Genomic DNA, 18,222 nt, shown 5'->3' with positions numbered 1-18,222 from the left:
GGGGGGGGGAAGATCGAACTGGGAAGGTGGGGTGGCAATGATGTCTGTAGTGGGGCCAATCCTCACCGGCTGCTCTGGAAGGAGGGGGGGGGAGCCCTCATCAATGTGATGATATCTGTACGAGTCTTACTGAGAATTCCATAATCATAATCATCAATGACATGAGGTGAAGCTCCAGCTACACTGGACGCAATGGCAATGGCAATGGCAATGACACTGGGCGGTTCATGGGACAGGGCAGCTGTGGTTGTGATGGACGAGATGATTTTTTTCATATCAATGACGTCCGGGTAGGAGAGCAGCACCGGGAGAGAAACACGGAGAATGAATGATGAATGATGCATTCACCCACTATCGATGCCTCAGGCCACCAAGGTAAGCAATTGCATGAAACCGAGAGGGACTCAGATTAATCCGTATCCATTGCCGAACAACAATGCACTTCCTCCCCTATCTCCTTACTTTTATACGAGCTTTAACCATACTAGTAATAGCAGCAGCAGCAGCAGCAGTTATTGTTCCTTGCTCAGTAAAACAGCGAGATAGCTTTCCACAAGCTAGCAAAGGGAAGCTGTAAACAGCCTAATAATGCGACGGTAAAGCAGCAACAGCCCCTCCCTCCATCTCAACCAGCTCAACCAGCATGGCTTTCCACACCTATCATTCTAACACACCTGGACCTTTTCCGATGAGTTGGCACTTATCCTGCAGACCACCACCACCACCATTACCCATTAAACCCGATGAGAAATACGTCCAGTACTCCGTCCTACCGACCGCAAATCGGACATAAACTCAAGGATTCATGTTTCCGTTCCCCGACCCGTCCACTCACTAGTCAGTTACTGCACAAGTCAGCGGAAAGTTCCCAACGCAGCAATTTTCCGGAACCATCGCCCGGAGTGCCTCTGTCCGCTGGGTCCGGAGGACGCTGCTCCGCGCAACCCTTCCCCCCTCCACCCCATCCATCTTAATTCATAACAATCATTCTCATTGAATTTCTCCGGCAGTACTCCGTTCGTCGGGCTGATTGATAATAAGAAGGGTTTCTAGAAGCCATAGTCCAGCTCATCATCTGACCTTACTGAGTTTTTTTCCTTCCCGTTGACGATCTTTTCAGAGAACCCTCGTCGCCTGTCAGCGCGGCCATGTGCGGCAGACTGCAGAACACGGGCCACAACAGTCAGCTTGACTAAGACAACTAACTAACTAACATACCTAACTACACATAACTAACTAGGTAGTTATCAGCCGGACGGAACAATAGCGGCATGCCGGTCTCTGGATGTGATGAGACTGCGCCGTGCACCACCACAATTTCTCCGACGAGCAGAACGGTCGTTCCTCATCCTTAATAGTCATGATGCAGCACGTTTTGAACTGGTCACGGAGCTATACTTTTGGTTGCGATGCGCCGACGCCGAAGGACCCTAATACCGTCGTCCAGTTGCCAGCGGGTCGGATCGCGACCGTCTTCGAGGTACAAGGTACAAGGTACAGTACACCAACGCTCTGGACCGGATTTACTTATCGCGGAGAGTCTTATTTACAAAGTGGTCTTGCGGAATCTACACGAGGTCTGTATCACTATCAGTGCAGCCGGTCTTATAGCCCAGTCGAAGATAGATATAGTATAGATCACCAAAACATAGTCAACAAGTATATCCTTGTGGATTAACTAGAAGCCGAGCGACGGGGTGATCGTCCGGTCGCCGCGAGCTGGAAAACCATATCTCGGGATTAGAAGGTGGAACCGGTCTGGAAAGGGTAGTTTCAGGATGGTACCTTATGAGTAGTCGCTCTAGGAAATCGAGAAGAGGATCATAAAAAAGCTAAGCTGAAAGGTCGAGTTCAAGCACCGACTGATCTCATTAAAAGAGACGCGCATTGGAACTATGTCGACGTCGGTGCGAAAGGGTTGGAACTGTTGAGGGGATGTAGCACCTCGGACTATCTTCAGACAGAAGACCAAATACGATACTAGCTATACATTTGGACCCTTGACAAAAATACTATATTGTATGAACCTCGTAGCCAATCAAGTTTCAACGTGCCCCGTATAGCTGAATATCTTTCGGCTTCTAGAACACAGTTGATGGAAACTAACTAGTATACAAGTAAGAAGTAACTTTTACAGCACACTATGACTTCACATCAGACATCGCTATGCTTGCCTATGATCGAAGAATACTAGAGCAGTACAGAAGCAGCAGCTTACATTTCGTGCAACTATCTCACTTGCAGGATAGAACCAATACGCCCCAGGTATCACCAAAAGAAAAAGAATAAAGAAAAGTCCGACCACTATATACAGGTGACTCCCATTACCATAACGCACCCCGCTTGACAACCAAAAAGCATAACAGAATCATTCATGTAAATCGTAACAGCGGTAGCCCTCTGCCAGGGACAGATCAAACGGCCAGCCGTCGATCCCAACCATTGATAAGCCCGAAATCGTGGACTTCGTCATCCACACCAGGAACCATGATACCATGAAACGGGTCCAGAAGGTTGGCGTGCTCCTCAGGCGACAAGTGAACATCGTTGTAAGGGATCCCATCGCCCGGGCTTGCCATGCTCTCGTCGGAGTAGCTAAGAACGCTCTGCGCCGCAGCCTCTTGGCCCTGCTGCAGATCGCTGTTGCTACTAGCGGACCACGCCTCTGGCGATAATCCTTGTAGCTCGCTACGCGACATTGTATTGTGGTCGGGCTTTGGGGCATATTCGGCAGTGATGGAAGCGAACGGTCCGCTATCCTCGCCACATTCTCTACCACCATAAATTCCAGTAAAGATATTCGAATAGCCCCGGTCCATGTCACTCAGCACGAACTCCCAGTCCGACACTGTGATGGGGCCCGCCGTCGCATCCGAAGGCGCAGAGCTCGATAGAGCGTGACTGCTATCGAAAGCCATGGAAGCAGAGCGATGATAAGCCTTCTCGGCAAGCATCGGAGGCGCATGTACATTGTCCAAAGGTAGACTTGCCCAGCTAGAGGACCGGATATGGCGTGCGTTGGGATGAGTACTCGCGCCAGAGATTGTGGCACGTCGAGATGAAGAATCCTGCTTTTCTGTCTGCGACGGACTCGAGTGACCAGTCAGGCGTGCTTTCCAAGACTGAAGCTGCTTCTTGGGAGACTTCAATGGTTTCTGAGCTGGAGGGGACATATCCGAAGGTCCAATCGAAGAGCCGTGCTTATGACTATCCAGGGATACCATAACTCGAGCCAGTGCGTTGAACTCCGCGGCAATAGGGGACGACTCGGTTTCCAGCTGATCAACGACAGTTGTAATCCACTTCTGGCTCTCCTTCGCAAGTTTGCTGTCATGTTTCAGGTTCAAGTTCTGCCACAGGAAATTGAGGCCAGTAGCAAATATTAACTCTTTCCGGTTAAAGCTGAGAGAAAGGCACAGGCGTCGCTCATCAAGTAACTGTAAGATCTGAATTATATGCTTGGCCGAGTCAGAGATGACGAGGAGCGAAGGCGATCGAACGCAGTCTTCCCCGAAGCAGACGGCAGGCCGATGGATCAAAGAGCGGATGAAATAGTAGACAAGCGACTGAGCACATGTCAGTAACGTCCTGTAGTCGTTTTGGGTCTTGTCAAGTAAACTTACCAGAAGCGGCGATCGACTGCTCGTGACATTCGTGCTGGGTTTGTCCTGTGTGAACTCAAGGCGAAGATGAGCGGGCAGACCCTTCACCCATTCATCAAGCTGCTCTGCGACCAAGCGCATCTTGGGCAAGGAGATATCATAATCGCCATCGCCAGGATAAACATCCTCCAAAGCTTTGTTCAGCACTCTCGAAGCTGCAAACAACGCAATCGAACTGGAAATGCGAGTCGTCTCGCCAGGAAGCGTGGGCAGGAAGCCTGTTTCAGTGACGTTCTCATCATCAATGTCCTCGGGGTATTCGGTTTTGATATCTTGCTCGCGTAAGACAACAGGAAGCCCGGTTAAAGCCGCAGTGAACCTGCTTTATGTTAAAAGTGCATTCTGAAAGGCGGTACGTTATACACGAGACTTACCGATCAAGGACGTATTGACACCAGAACACCTTTTTCCGAGTCTCCGCCACAAGAGGATTCGAAACAAAGCGTTTCTGACTCTGGTGAAGTCTCAGTTGATGGCAAAGGTTGACAGCAAAGCCTCTATAGGACCCAAGGCTCGAATAGTCGCCCTTTGCCATACAGTACATTTGCGCAAGGACATAGCATTGCAGGGTGTGGATAGAAATGTCGTTGGAAATGGATTCGAGCATCGGCGACCAGTTATCTTCAAAGAATGAGGGATCCTGATTGGTTCTCGACTATGGTGGAGTTAGTCTCATTGACGGCCATTGCTTTCTTGACCTGGTTGGACTTACGGCAGAAGCAAGGGCAGCTATTCCGAAAATTAGGTTCAGCTGGGTGAGGTTGTGTTTGTTATCGCGTAACGACTCTGTGCCCGACAAATACTGCTCGTAGGCCTTAAGGATGGTAGGGCGATGAACAACCGGATATAGAGGGGCCCATTCCTGGAAGAAGATGTTGATAAGTTGATCCGAGACAAGCCGAGGCGCCGTCTTCAAGGTTTGATCAATACGTGAGCGGGATATGGAAGGAGGGGCCGCAGTCAGCGCCCTGATCGAGAAATTCGGAGGAAGTCGATTTTGGTCGGAAAGCTTGTTGACAAAGGCGTCTGGACCAAAGTTAGCGACATGCGTCCTCAAGCCAGCTTTTCGACCACCAGGCACAGTTCTACCCCAGGATGCAAGGTGGCGCAAACATACCAACATAACCTTGAGTGCTCGAGACACCCGCGCAGACGGTGGACTCATTTGCGTCCTGCGACTGCGGTAATTGCCGAACTCGGATTACTCCTTCTTCGATAGCGGGTTGGCCGTGCTTCACCGGTGCTGACGGGGATCGGGCCGCAGTATTGGCCTTTCCTTGTGACGATGTTGAGAAGGAATGGATTCGAGAGAGCACATCGATCTTTTCGTCCTTCTCATCCAGCAGGTTCTTGAGATCCCGGACTTCCGACTCCAGCGCGCGTACTCGTTCCTCCAAGGATTCGGTGTAGCCGCGAGGGAAAGCGCGACGACTCAATTTATCGCTCGTTTTGCACTCGAAGCCAACGTTGGCGCATTGAGTGCAACATGGTCGGACGCCGTCACAACGGATCTTCTTGCTTCGGCATCGATCACAGGCCTGGGCAATACGACTCTGGGCGCCGTTGCCGACCTTGATCACTTTCATCGGAAGAATTCCAGGCATTTTGGCGGGATGCTCTGGCGCATCTGCCTGCGAATGGTTTCAACTATTGGTCGTCTCGGGTGCGCGCAGATAAGCACGACACAATGACTAGCGTTGGTACAGAAACGAGACCTAGATAGGATAGATGGCGATAATGTCGAACTAGATGTATTTCCCAGAGAGGGGATATTGACGAGATGTGGACAACACCACGAGTGGGGTCTTTAATGTCGAAATATGTAAAAGGTGACAGAGACAAGTGGCGGAAAGCGTGGAGAGAGGGGGGGGAGGGGGGTTGAAGAAGGAAGTGGAAAAGAGAGCGAGAGGCACCAAATAAGACTAGGAGCCACAGGTTTTTGGTGTTGGGGACGGGAGTTAAGTTAATCATCCGCAGTGAGAGTCGTAGTTTACAGTTGACGGTTCCAGAGTGCCGTCGGGACTCAAAAGGGGGGCCAGGTGGGGCTGTGAGGTGTGGAGTCATGCGCTGGGATCGTGCCCAATGGGAACATCTGGCTTACAGCGTTCATTCGCTCAGCAGACACTGGGCAGGCAATTCTATTGAACCACGGACCGTAAAGTTGAGGTACTGTACTTTATGTATTGTTGTTACCTGCCCTGTGTAATTGAGCATAACTTGAGGATGGAAGGCAGGAGGTTCCTCGGCAGCTGGCTGGCAGCGGGCTCGCAGCTGATCCTGCCGAGGATGTTCAATCTGTGCTCCAGGTTGTCCTGATATATTATCTTTCCCATCGCGCAAGTCATAGTTAACTATTAGTAGTTATCGCTGGTTCAATCATATGTTTCATAGCAACGAACGACCCCTCCCAAGTTGGCGACGTACATAACCTCCTGGCAATCTGACAGCCTACTTTATCACAGAATCAAACGCCATCCCTGCAACTGCAGGCGCCTTTCCGCTAACGGAGGGCGGCCCTAAGGATAATCCGCCACTAATGTAAGGCGAGTGCAGGGCGATTCTAGCGATGCATGAGGACGACCCTCCTCACCCGGTCCGATTGATACCAAACGAACGAATGGCTGGTGAGATGTAGACGCAAGAGCTACAGACCTGATACGATTTGCTCTGTATATCGCGAGATCAAAATCAGTGCAGTGGATTATTGAATCCTATCGTCATGCATCCTGCCAAGGTCATATCTTCATGCTACAGGCCTATCCCTATCGGGAATATGTACACTGTCCAGCCTGGACCGACACTAGTTGATCTCGAGAGCGGTTCGGTTCTTGGAGATCATCAGCACTCCGAGCCAGAGAAGCTTTCCGGATTCCGCCGGAGCTAGTCTGATATACTGGATTAGACTGGAGAATGGAGATGAAGGTCTGTCTGAGTTGCCGCTTTGCTCCAAGGGTCCCTTCAATACAGATAGATACGCTGTCTCCGTAAGCGTGTGGACGACTAGGTCGCCGGCTCCCCCGCAGTTTCCTGACCGGCAGTCAGCCTGATGGTGATCTTGGCTCATCCGTATTACAGTCACGAAGTCGATGGAGAAAAGCGGCATGACAATGGTAATCATTGCTACGAACCCTGAAACCAAGATTACTGTCCGACCAGAAAAATTGCCCACTTGGAGAAGGGGTAATCCCGACTGTTGACCGATGACCGAATTATTCCCGTGGGCTCATTGGCTGAGTTCCTCTCCTCCTGCATCGGAGTCCCTTGGTACCCTCGAATACACACCGAAGTCTGAACTTCCAGGCATCATACATCAATTGCCACGCTGATGTCTCCCATGTTCGAGGTTGGAGTATCGCGGGGAAATTAAACTCTATTCCAGGTGCAAAGCCTCGCTGATGTACTTGAGTAGATGGACCATTCCATGTTCCTGGCTCTTCTTGCTGAGCGAGTGGGGGACAACTCTCATAAGTAGCTCGCGTCCCAAGCATAAAGAGGCTGACTAGTCGGTTTATGTAACTCAGGTGATCCACTGATAGACATCCTACTGTCCTCGCAAGCATGCCCGAGTGTTCGCCGAGAAAATCACAGAAGTGGAGGCGAGAGTTTGGTCTCGCAAATCTGGTAGCAAGTTACAAGAACTGGAACGTACTGAGCCGCGCGTTGACTGCTCCGAGTTTGAAAAACCAGTCTGCCATGATTAGGGTACTAGCCCTGCCTTGAGCATTCAATTTCTGAATGTGTCAAAGAAGAGAGCTATTGTTTCATCAACAGTAAAAGCGACTAGTCACTACACAAAATGATGCTGCTAGAGCGAGCTGCAAGGCTCAGCCCAGCCCCTCATCTCTAAATGGTTGGGCCGTGAACTATTGGAAATTGTATAGACAAGGTTTAGCAAGGGTTACACGCACACATCTATGTCACTCTGCCCAATCTCTCGTTTGTCCGGTCAGATCTTGCATCCTTCGGCTATACGAGACTGTCGAACCGGCTCGACTTCGCCGGAGCTCCCTTAAGGTCAAGTCGAGAACGCTCATTTGGTTGAAAGAACGTCATAGCGTAGTCTCAGAGGCAACGAGAGCGTGGTTCGAATGGATATCCTTGTTGCACATTGCCTGAACCATCGGGACATCCAGGCGCGGTGATCTTGGCGGGATTTCCCCGGCTGGGGTAAACCAGTCAATCGCCAGTATTTCAGGACTGAAGGATCTTCCTCCCCGCGGTGGGTAAAGACGCAAACTCAGACCCCGCACCCACGTTTCGGGTCTCGCCTTCGATCATGCCATCTCTCGGGGGGCCCACGGCTGCGTCGTTCAAAAACATGGGGTAAATCTCGATGCATGGCTCGTATTCCTTTGTTGTGTTATACATCTCTCACCTCAAATATGTAGTTCCTAGTGCGTATGATTCGCTCCACACTGTTGTTTCCCACGAGTGATTGCATCATTCATCGCCAACGGAAGGAGTACTTGTGAGGGCGTTCTCGGGAGTTTTCGTTCAAAGACGCCTGGTGCTTCCGTTCAAAGCAATCACAACCAATCGAGCCTTCAATGTCTCACCATCAATTGACTCATCATAGAGATCAGTCTCAATGGACAAAAGCTCAAGGTTCAAGAGGCAAAATGAGTCAGGCTCGGTTTTCTCCGATTCACGGCTCAGATCCCTTGTGCCATATCGAATGACCGCCGACATCGCAGGGGTAAGGTCAAGGGTAAGATTCAGTGCCATATGTCAACTGATGTTGATTGCTCGGAGTCAGTTCTTCTGTACTTGATAAATATACTATTATTTCAAGGTTTGTTTTATCTGTGTTGCCGTAACCGAGCGCTCGCACATTATTGTCGCCCAAAACCGGCTGAGATATATAGAGCCGGGGACATGTAGCTGAAAAGTTCATAATCAATGAGCCCTAGTTGTCAGATGCTGTGGCTATACATTGAATTAGACACACATATACTCCGCGCTGAGTACTCTTTTAGAATGCGTACTCGACTGCGTAAAGCTCACATGACATCGCTTAAATGGATCTTCGCTTACTCCGAATCAGGTTGTGGTTGTCACATCAGTGGTTATGTACTGTACCTCGTCGCAACCGACTTTTCACCCATATGACTCTGTGAGTCTTACTTCATCTGATTATGATAGGAGCTCTAAGTCCTCGATAGCACTCCTAGCACTCCTAGCACTCCGTGTGCTGTATCCTGGCAATCTCGCTCGACATAATCTGTTGCTATATCTAGCCACATTCACGTATCTAAAGTATCTACTAGTGATGTCCAAAAATTCAACATTGTGAGCGCGGTTTGAGTTCGTGCCAACCAAAAAAGGCCTGGCGCATTGAAAGCCTGGAAGGCCCTTCGCCAGGCCAATTTGAATGGGGACTAACCACATGCGCATCTGCTACGCCGAGCCTATAAAGCGGACTGACTATCCACCGGCTGGTTATCGGGGATGCACCTTTATCGCGACCACCGAGCGATAAAGACAGCCGGGCAAGCCAACCGAAAGAAGGAAGCTATGGCGATATCAATCTTGCTGCACCATAACCGCCCTTCTCCGCCGCCTTTCATGAAGATTTTATCTTCCAATGCGAAAGCAGCACCGAGTTAGACTTCACATGGATCATCTCACAATTCCGAAGCCGATAGTACTTCGAACTAGACTCACATGACTGAGACGTTGGCATCAAGCTGAAAATCACTTCTCTTGACCTATATGGCGGTCACAATCACATCGAATATTGCGGAGAAGACACCGCTTTCCTGCATTGACCCAAATTCTAGAGGCCAGCCATTCAAGTTGCGGGGTCGACGATAACCACAGCCTGATAAGCCCCACCAATGCTTTGGAAAAGGCTTGATTCGAAGATGACTTTCAAGTCACCGATGGCCTGAGTTATGGCGATAAGGAGTCGTAACAAATGTGCCGAATCAAGCAATTTACAGCTGATTTCTCTCGAAGCGCGTCAAGAGGGCACATGTTGGTGCTATATTGGTTAAGGGCCACTGCCCTGATGGCCATCATTCATTCATGCACCATTCGTCATTGAGGAATGATGTGAAAGGCATGATGCTTTGCCTAGATTGTCGAGGCTGGTCGGAGAATTGTGCTCCGCGATACTTGCCCATAATCTCATGCTTAGTTGATGGAACTCATCATCGCGAAGGCTGAGCCCCTGGCCGCAGACAGGTACGTCACGAATAGACGTTGAAGTGCGAGAAGGTATACCCAAGTGTGGATACTGCCATAGCAAGTGGCTATTGAAGATTCAGGGGCCGATGGCGATGTGGTGAGATCTCCAGGGTGGGCAGGGGTGAGGTGTCTGAAGATGGCATCATTGATATGATGATCCTGCCCATCCAGGGACTTGGCATCTTCGATGACCTCAGTTCAATCGATGGCAAAGTCAGTCTCAACTTCAAGCAGAGAAGAAAGAAGAAAAGCGCGGAATTTGTTCCCCAGGAACCACAGATTCCTACTCCGATTATGGTTGCCAACTGCTGCTACCAGGCTAAGAATCGTAGGTGGACAGGTCAAATCCAGGCAGGGAGTATTCGATCACTGATTCAAAGAAACCGACAATCATTCGCTCACAGTGGCTCCATAATGCAAAAGTGGACACTTGCTCAGGTTGCAGTTGAGTCGAAAAAATTGAGCGTTGTGTGTTCCCAGACTGGGTTGCGTGCAAGGCGAACCAAGGAGAGCTCGGCCCTTATGACGTCGACATCGTTAACGTCACCGGCCATCAACCACCAAACCCTGCTCGAAGACAACATATTAAAAGCTGCTTGTTGCCTCTCAGAAATTTTGCTTCTTCATCTCAGAACACAATCAACTCACAACCAACCCAACCTCCAAATACTCAATTCCATCCACAATCTCTACCCTCCAAACTTTAGCACCTCTCCAAAAAACCTCATCTCCACAATCACAATGGCCGACACCACCTTCCACACCACCCAGCAGGACATCCGCAAGCCTGAGTCCCACGCCTCCCACGCCCATGCTGGCCAGACCCCTGCCAACTCCAATGTTTCCGCCATGAAGGTAAGGAGAGACCACCACTGATTGCTTCTATTACCGCTGGCCCAGTTTCTGACCTCATCGACAACAGTCCATCGTCGACCAGAACAACGCCAACAAGGGCGAACAGATCGAGAAGACCAAGGCCAACCTGCCCCTGCCTGACCAGCCCCCCGTCGCCAGCGACTGGAACTCGGCCGATCAGAGAACCGTCAACGTCGGCTCGGGCGGTCGGGAGGGCCCCGTCTCCGGCGAGAACAACAGCGCCCTGCGGGAGCCCGCCACCGCCAGCAGCAGCGTCCGCGTCGATGGATCGGAGCTGCACCAGAACACACAGCCCGGCAGCGACGTCGGCCGCCAGGGTAAGGACAACCTTGAGGGTCTGCCCAAGGATGCCCTTGCCCGGTAAATACCTCGATGCTACTGCTACATCGAAAAGCCTTTTTTCCTTTTTAAAGCATGTACTATAACGAATGAGCACTTTTAATGAATGATCACGGTCTCCGAGAGCAATACTTCCTCAAATCCATCCTAAACTTGTAGTAAAGAATCTTCTACGTCGGGACAGCCGATAGATCTATGCTTGCAGAAATGTTCCTGATCCGATGTGACGGGAGTTACCCGTATCTCATCATCTCCCTTGTAAAAGCTGTTAAAAAGTAGTAGTACCATTACTGGAAAGTGGGAAACCGTCCAAAACTGGTCGGTCTCACGCCGGTCAAGTGTGAAACCACGTACAGTGTACAGACTACCTGTAGTTACTCCGTAGTTGTTTCATCTGCAATTGTCCCCTCAGCAATATGGCCCAACACCCTTTCCCCCTTCATCGTTTCTCGTTTCCGCTGGGCAAAACACCACCCCATCCTCTCCGGGTGCAAACGCCAGATCGTCGAACCGTAGTACCACCACACCCGATCAGCATTCGCAATTGCATCATCGCGAGAGCTTTCCCCGCACAGGTGAATTGGCCCTGCTGGAAAGGAAGATACGCGGCTGTCTGTGCAGTGGGGTGAGGGATCCCCAGCGCTCCAGACGAAACTCAGTCGCCGATTCGAAATAGCGCTCGTCCTGTTGAATCGCCCCGATTGGAACGGTGACAATGACATTCCCCGGAATGTGAATCTCCTCAACCTGTAAACCCTCTGGCGGAAGTCTCACGCGGAAATCCCATGGGCACCGGCGGGCGCAACCGTAACGTTTCGTGGATCAGCTGGTCAATGTAGGAGACTCGCTTGAGCTGTTTGTTCATAAGTCCAGCTCTCCGGCCCACCATCGGGGCAGCTCTCGCGCACTAGTCGTTGCAGCTTGCGGTAGATCCTCGAGTATTTGACCATAAAGTATAGGCTACAGAGGTTTAGTATTGAGTGAAGTGTATCTCGACCAGGCGTGGAACAGAAAGGGGAGCACTGACAAGATAAAGGCGATAGCGACCGTATCACTTTCAGGTCAAAATGTGTCAGCTGGTCTACACACACTGGGGGAGGATATGGCGCTTCACATACCTACCGGCTGAAATCAGGGTGCGTACGTCCTCCTTGATCGCCGACTCCGTGGGTGGAGCGGACCTATCCCCCTCTTGCTGGGCTCTTATGATCCACGACATGACGTCTTGTGGCTCTCCCAGTGTACCCTCAGCCTTCTGTCGTAGAAGTGCCTGTCGTTTAGTATTCAGCTGGCTCCGAGCACCAGCCGGCAAAGCGTTCGAACCGACCGGTGGCCCCTGGAATAACACGCAGCATATTCATCAGCCACGGGAGAGTCGTGACAACCCCAGCTGTGGTCATGGCCCAGTGCAGCCCATCGACTGCAGGGTGCTCGAGCCCCGTCCTGTGGTGTGATGAGGAGTTAGTATGGATGCCTCGTTCCTCTTAAAGAACTATCCACCTGGAGATTCTTACTCCAACATGCCGAAGTCTTTCGAGAAGGCGATCTCTCCCATCACGTCCCAAGCATAGAAGGTGCTGTGTTGGGTGATATTCACCGGTATGCCGGTGCCAATCCCAGCCATCAATTGGTTGACTTTCGCAGTCACTCGAGCCTCATACTTGTCCAGCGCTATGTCTACATTGTTAGACAGTTGCGTCGTGACAAGTGAGGTTAATACAACAGCAGGCATCGCATTACCTCGAAGACCCAGTCCTTTGTCCCACGCTTTCCGTCGTAGCCGATGCTTCGCTGCATCGCGAAGATTCTCGATTCCAACCTTGTCGGGATCGCCGGAGTTCTGATCGTACCAGGCGCCCTTGGTGCACCTGGACGAGGAGCCATAGATGAGTTCGATGGCGGAGGCGCGGAAAATGGTCAGCTCGCGTGGCCCTGTTCGGACGAAATCACCGCAACGAGCATGTAGCTTTTGAACATGCAGTTGGTACTTCAATTTCGTGCCTGTCATAGACAGCAAACTGTTCCCGTTGGAGTCAATCAGTCAGTCAGTCAGTTAGGGACAGCTACTAATTGATATAGGTTCGAAAGGTGCGCAGGAAATTGGCCTGGAAAACGTAAGGAATGCGAAAGTGAATGAGGTGAGTTCTTTTGGATGTTACAATGCCATGAGCGCCCTCAATATTTTAGCTGCAGCTACGGCTACATACTGACCCCCGGCGCAAGCGGCGACTATTCACAGGTATTATTTCGCTTTGCCAGATACTCGGCGTATATTCGATGCCTATGCTGATAGTTGACCAGAAAAAAAGAAAAAAACTCCCCAGGTTCATATTCATGCTCGATTTATCACCACCTACTATCGATTGTCAGGAATCAAGCACTGGTCACCTCGCGCTGGAGTACTCAACCTGTAGACCCCATCGTCTCGATCAGGCGACCACGAATGTAATCACCGACCACTGTCTCCCCCCCCCCCCGAACCATCCAAGGCCTTGGCATTGAGCTGCAGATTCATTCAGAAAGAAAGCGACGCTATAGCGGTAATTGAGACGGTTGGTCAACACCCGATGGCGAGCGCTGCGGTAGAACCCCTTCGGTGTAACGCTGCGTCATGTCTCCCATGTTCACCACAAAGGTATTCTCAACCATCGGGACGGGCACCCAGGATTCAGTGGGTGGATGGTAGACTCCAGGGCCCTTAGTCCCTGGTTTCTGCAAAATAATGAACACACACCCGAAGTCGGTATGGTCGGCCATTACTTGCACGGGGCTCGCCAGTAAGCATTGGGTGTCATGTTGTCCAAGGGTAAGGGATATAGCCTTACCTCCAAACTGACGAGCATCCTCTTCTGCCTGCATGGGTGCGTAGTGTAGAAAGCGCATTGGGATTGAGGGCTTGACGAGTAAATCGTGGAACACCTCGGGTGAACAACCCCATTCTGCTGGCAGACCTTGGGCGAGAATGTCGAGAATCGTGCGGACTAGGCTCACCATTCGGCTCTGGTACGCCGTGACTCGGTCTTGAAATGCAGTCTTGGGGAGTTGGCATGGCCACAGGCGTCGATGTTGTCGACCCTCAGTTAGAATGTAGCGCGTCCTTCGTACACACTTCTATTAGCCACTATTGAGTTATTTCCAACCACTCCGTATCTTGATATCTAATATAACCATCGCTTTAGTCTACGGGATTGTCTCACCATTATCCAATGCACTGATTTGAGACAACGTCTGGGAAAAAGGACTCCCAGTCAAAATCAGGCCCCAACTCCAACCCTGGGTGCCGTCGAACTCCATCGCCGCCATAGCCGTAAGATCTGGTGATAACATCGAATCGCCATGCTCTCTAGTTTGTAGCATAGTGTTGCAAAGCTCCAGACTGTCCCTGGCCGCCCGCGCCACCTCTATCTCTACTGCCTTGCCTGTTTCAACAGCTTCGACCTGGGCAAGAATCATGCGGAGGAACATGTGGTTCTTGACATTCGTTTCACCTTGACGAATCCGATCTTCAGACAGAACGACCAGATCCCGTACCACTTGCTTGAGAAACTCCCGATACACCCGAGTCCGATAGAGCGTACCATTGAGTCGCTGGGTTTCCGCGTGCGCGAGAAGTTCGAGGCTGATCGCCGAGGTAGCACATCGTATCCCCTCTCGGAAAAGCCCTTCCCCCGTCGCCATCAGCCGTGCGAAGAGTGGATCTGGTTCTGGTGAGACAAGCGCGAGGGCCGCATCAAGACTGAGCTTTAGTGAGTAGTGGAACAGCGGGTTACTGCGCGCCTGGTTGCTGAAGTAGTAATGCAACGGGATCATGAATCGACGGACGAGATAGTCTAGGAGATTCCGATGAAAGGCTGCGAAGGACGGGTGATTACACCCTTGAAGTGCGTCTGTCAATTCCGAACTGAGGGCTAGTACTTGCTCATAGGAGTGCTCCGAGTGAAGACCACTCAGAAGATTGACAATCCGAAGACGGATGGGCAGCGATCGGATTAAGGCTAGCTGAGTTGAAGTCTCTGTAACTCTTTCTCGCGGTAGGGGTTGAGCCGCCGACTCGTTCAGCTGACTGTCATTGAAATTGGAAGGTGGCTCAGTATCGAATTCATCGAACGAGATTCGTGGAGGCATCCACGAGTCGAGGGATGCCTGAACAATGAACTCGAGAATGGTGTACCACAACCGACGTCGCACTTCGGACTCTAGCACTGACTTCGTCGGGAGATGTTTCGGGTCACGGTGTAGTCCTATCTGCATGGCAGTGTGAACCATAGATCCCATCGAGATCCAGATCGTATCTCCTCCGATGGAAAACAATTGGCGTGCAAGAATTGTCAAGCAAGATATTTGCACCCCTGAGATGTCCAATCTATCTTTCTCGAGGGGCCCGGCAAGCCAGGTCTGAGCTGCATATATCCAATGTTGTACGCGGTCCATATTGTGGAGGGCCGCGGCTCTGTCTCCATGATCATACAGACTTGAGCCTATGCCAATGACCAGGAGAACTTTCAGGCGTAAAGTTGGTGTGATGCCTTCCGGTTCATCCCAATACCTGCGGTATTCTGCCCGAAAAGTGGGAATATGAAGTATTCGCTGCCTGCTTGCACCATCGCCTTCAGTAACGATTTCTTATGGGTTGGTCGAGGTCAAGATTGCGGTGATACGTACGCTGATTCAAAAGTGGAGAGATACAGCTCGACCATGGCATCTGCCGTCTCGCGAGCAGGAGGTACCGACGCAAGTCCTGCAGGCAGAACGCCTCGAGAAGGGCGACCAATCTTAATGCTCCTTGCCCGGTTCTTGCACCTGCGCAAAAAGTCCCCCGCCTGGGAGACCAAGATTGAGGCTTCGGAACTGGGAGATGATATTTGCGTGATATCTACTGGCTTGTTCATAATCTCACTATAACACGCAATGATCGCCTTGATCTCATCGGCGGCGCCCATCCAACGACTTCGCCCCCAGTCTCTAGTTTTGTTGAGGACGGACTGCCACTCCTGTGTCCCTGCAGGAGATGGATGGGAGCGGGAGGACCCTATACCAGAACCTGACGGGATAGGAAGAGTGGCACTATTGGTGAGACGGGTTCCTGTGACGGCGAGTTCTTCGAGCTTCTGCACACGGTGCACAAGCTCATGCAATGTGGGTCCATCAGTTGAGGAAGAGGCTGACCTAGCATGAGCATCAGGTGCTGGAGGTACTGCAGGTGCTGCAGCTGATAGAGACGCAGAAGCTCCGATTCTGAAGAAATGTTGACCAGGAAGTTGAAGGGCTTCCCTGGGAGCGTTGGTTGTTGTTGTCGTTGTTGTTGTCGGCGGATGGGGGGGGTGGTGGTGGTGGACTCGCATTAGTATTAGGTGAAGAGCTAACTGGGGAGCCATGTGACGAGAAGCTATAAGCTGTATAGAGACATGAGGTTCCATAACGCCGACATTGTGCGCATGGAGTTTTATGGTCACACTTGATCTTTCGACGACGACATTCCCGGCAGGCCAGGGCGGGTCTGCGGCGTTGACGCGGCTGGGCCGGTTGCTGCTGGCTCGGCATGCGGGACAGAGACCGAGCTGTGATCTGAAAAGTACAGCAGCATGACACAGAATGTCACAGCATGGAGCAATTTGAAAGAGCGAAAGAGGCTGCAGGAATGAATGGAGTATGTGGAAGAGAGAGAGAGTAAGCAGGAGGAGATGACGGCAAATTCCCGCTTATCTCCGTCTTCACTGCTTTCCGCTTTCCGCTTTCGAAAAAATCTCCGTCTTGCTCCGTCTTCGGCCGAGTAACCCTAATTAGAGTCACGGAGATCCAAGGCATGCAAGCCACACAAATTGAAGGTACCAGCTCGGAGGGGGTCAGGAATTAGTGCGAGGGAGTCGGAAATCATAAGCTCCAGTGATGGGGAATCGGATGTTGTCTCAAATGCGCTCGAGATATCGATCCATCATGGGAACATAGTGCAGTCCGGACGAGGCGAAGCGCCGCAATAAGTGCGCATTAGGCTGAGTCTGAAGATATTCCATGCACCGGACGTAGACCCAGTGTAGCTCGCGGTTCAGTTGAACCCGGTTTCTTCCCCTTGCAAGATGCCCAGAGCCTCCTTGACCATGTTCAAGCTCAGACACTGCGCGATAGATGCTGCTTCAAGAGCATTGTCATCCACGCCTTTAATATGCAAATTTTCGGTGGCCAGAACTAGCACCGCACACCCAGGCGTATTGGCCGTGTGAGTTTGATACTGAGTCATGAGTGTTTTCTTCACCTTCAAACGCTGTTATATGTCTTGAACCACCTTCTCCAAAGTTGACTATCGAACAATGTATGTCAGCTCTTTTTTGCGTAACTTAACAAGTCAAGTGAGTCTTAAGAAATTGTGTGCCACGAACATGGTGGGCACATCAATATACGAACGAGTCATGTACCCTCTCCGCTAGGACTCCATGTTGCCTCATGCTCTCTGCATAACCATTGGTTGCCAATCATCATGCGTTCCATTATCTCATCTATGTTAATAGGCCTTGTGACTGCATCGCGATCCCTCGCGGCCATCATTTCACGCGACACCTCAACAACATCAAATGAGACAGTTGTGTCTTTTACTTTGCCTGAATGCCTCCTATACCACTGGCCAAATGGAACCTGGGTGGTAAAATCCGCGGTTCGCCCCAACGGGAATATCCTCTTGATCACTTCCACCCTCAACGGAACAATGTGGCACGTCAAGCAACCCTGGCTCGATGAGCCCTAGGTCGAGCTCGTCTACAACTTCGATGAGTGGGTTGACCGTATCATTGGCATTGGCGAGACTACTCTTGACAAATACATCGTGGTTGGCTTGCGATTTCATTCACCTGAGGCCTCTTCCAGCCAGGTCGAGAGGACTTTCGCTGCTATGGAGCTCGATTTCACCCAGGCAGAGCCCTCAGCGCGCTTGGTAGCGTGGTTCCCTGAGGCTGCTCTCTTGCAGCGAGTAGGCGCAGCGAACTCAGCGCCTTATCCATGATGCGGTCCGGATTGTCAGCTCATGGAGCAAGATTTGGTGCTGAGGGCGAAGACAGGTGCTTATCTGATCAAGGGAAGGAAACCTTGTTCCGAGATAGCTGGGGTAAGGGTCCAGACTCCAGACAGCCTGGTCTGTGGGGGATAATATAAAAAAGGTAATGGAGAG

At 51.1% G+C, this 18,222-nt stretch overlaps 6 protein-coding genes across 6 annotated transcripts; 1 reads left to right on the top strand and 5 right to left on the bottom strand.

The window, feature by feature from the left end:
- Positions 1-35: 35 nt before the first annotated feature.
- BO72DRAFT_454108 (uncharacterized protein) lies at positions 36-281 on the bottom strand. Its single transcript, XM_040946150.1, has one exon. The coding sequence runs from the start codon at positions 273-275 to the stop codon at positions 63-65; it is 213 nt and encodes a 70-aa protein (XP_040794962.1). The 5' UTR covers positions 276-281; the 3' UTR covers positions 36-62.
- A 1,919-nt stretch (positions 282-2,200) lies between these two features.
- On the bottom strand, positions 2,201-5,505 carry facB (C6 transcription factor FacB/Cat8). The gene is made up of 5 exons (XM_040942624.1): positions 4,780-5,505; positions 4,375-4,688; positions 4,037-4,317; positions 3,624-3,981; positions 2,201-3,566 (listed from the first exon to the last, which is right to left on the bottom strand). The coding sequence occupies exons 1-5, from the start codon at positions 5,264-5,266 to the stop codon at positions 2,415-2,417; spliced, it is 2,592 nt and encodes an 863-aa protein (XP_040794961.1). The 5' UTR covers positions 5,267-5,505; the 3' UTR covers positions 2,201-2,414.
- A 5,087-nt stretch (positions 5,506-10,592) lies between these two features.
- BO72DRAFT_393184 (uncharacterized protein) lies at positions 10,593-11,091 on the top strand (the record flags this gene model as incomplete). Its single annotated transcript, XM_040941928.1, has 2 exons — positions 10,593-10,706; positions 10,774-11,091. The coding sequence occupies 2 exons, from the start codon at positions 10,593-10,595 to the stop codon at positions 11,089-11,091; spliced, it is 432 nt and encodes a 143-aa protein (XP_040794960.1).
- Positions 11,092-11,808: 717 nt separating this feature from the next.
- Positions 11,809-12,285, bottom strand: BO72DRAFT_502390 (uncharacterized protein; the record flags this gene model as incomplete). The annotated part of the gene is made up of 4 exons (XM_040949065.1): positions 11,809-11,919; positions 11,975-12,026; positions 12,094-12,120; positions 12,185-12,285. 4 exons carry the CDS (start codon positions 12,283-12,285, stop codon positions 11,809-11,811), a joined length of 291 nt encoding a protein of 96 aa, XP_040794959.1.
- A 58-nt stretch (positions 12,286-12,343) lies between these two features.
- Positions 12,344-13,074, bottom strand: BO72DRAFT_502389 (uncharacterized protein; the record flags this gene model as incomplete). Its single annotated transcript, XM_040949064.1, has 3 exons — positions 12,344-12,509; positions 12,587-12,737; positions 12,807-13,074. The coding sequence occupies 3 exons, from the start codon at positions 13,072-13,074 to the stop codon at positions 12,344-12,346; spliced, it is 585 nt and encodes a 194-aa protein (XP_040794958.1).
- Positions 13,075-14,246: 1,172 nt separating this feature from the next.
- On the bottom strand, positions 14,247-16,941 carry BO72DRAFT_473633 (uncharacterized protein; the record flags this gene model as incomplete). The annotated part of the gene is made up of 6 exons (XM_040947214.1): positions 14,247-14,599; positions 14,645-15,657; positions 15,729-16,149; positions 16,183-16,425; positions 16,472-16,624; positions 16,896-16,941. The coding sequence occupies 6 exons, from the start codon at positions 16,939-16,941 to the stop codon at positions 14,247-14,249; spliced, it is 2,229 nt and encodes a 742-aa protein (XP_040794957.1).
- Positions 16,942-18,222: the final 1,281 nt, after the last annotated feature.

This window comes from Aspergillus fijiensis, assembly GCF_003184825.1.
Source record: "Aspergillus fijiensis CBS 313.89 unplaced genomic scaffold BO72scaffold_124, whole genome shotgun sequence".
NCBI lineage: Eukaryota > Fungi > Ascomycota > Eurotiomycetes > Eurotiales > Aspergillaceae > Aspergillus > Aspergillus fijiensis.
The sequence above is the reverse complement of the archived record's forward strand: the minus strand, read 5'-3'. Positions and strand labels throughout refer to the sequence as shown.

Bases quoted from the DNA above. Each gene is read 5' to 3' on its own strand.
- BO72DRAFT_454108 (XM_040946150.1), bottom strand. From the start codon at position 275: ATGAAAAAAATCATCTCGTCCATCACAACCACAGCTGCCCTGTCCCAT.
- facB (XM_040942624.1), bottom strand. From the start codon at position 5,266: ATGCCTGGAATTCTTCCGATGAAAGTGATCAAGGTCGGCAACGGCGCC. The intron at 3,982-4,036 runs GTAAGTCTCGTG...AACATAAAGCAG, and splicing joins TGTCAATACGTCCTTGATCG to GTTCACTGCGGCTTTAACCG. The intron at 3,567-3,623 runs GTAAGTTTACTT...ACATGTGCTCAG, and splicing joins GCAGTCGATCGCCGCTTCTG to TCGCTTGTCTACTATTTCAT.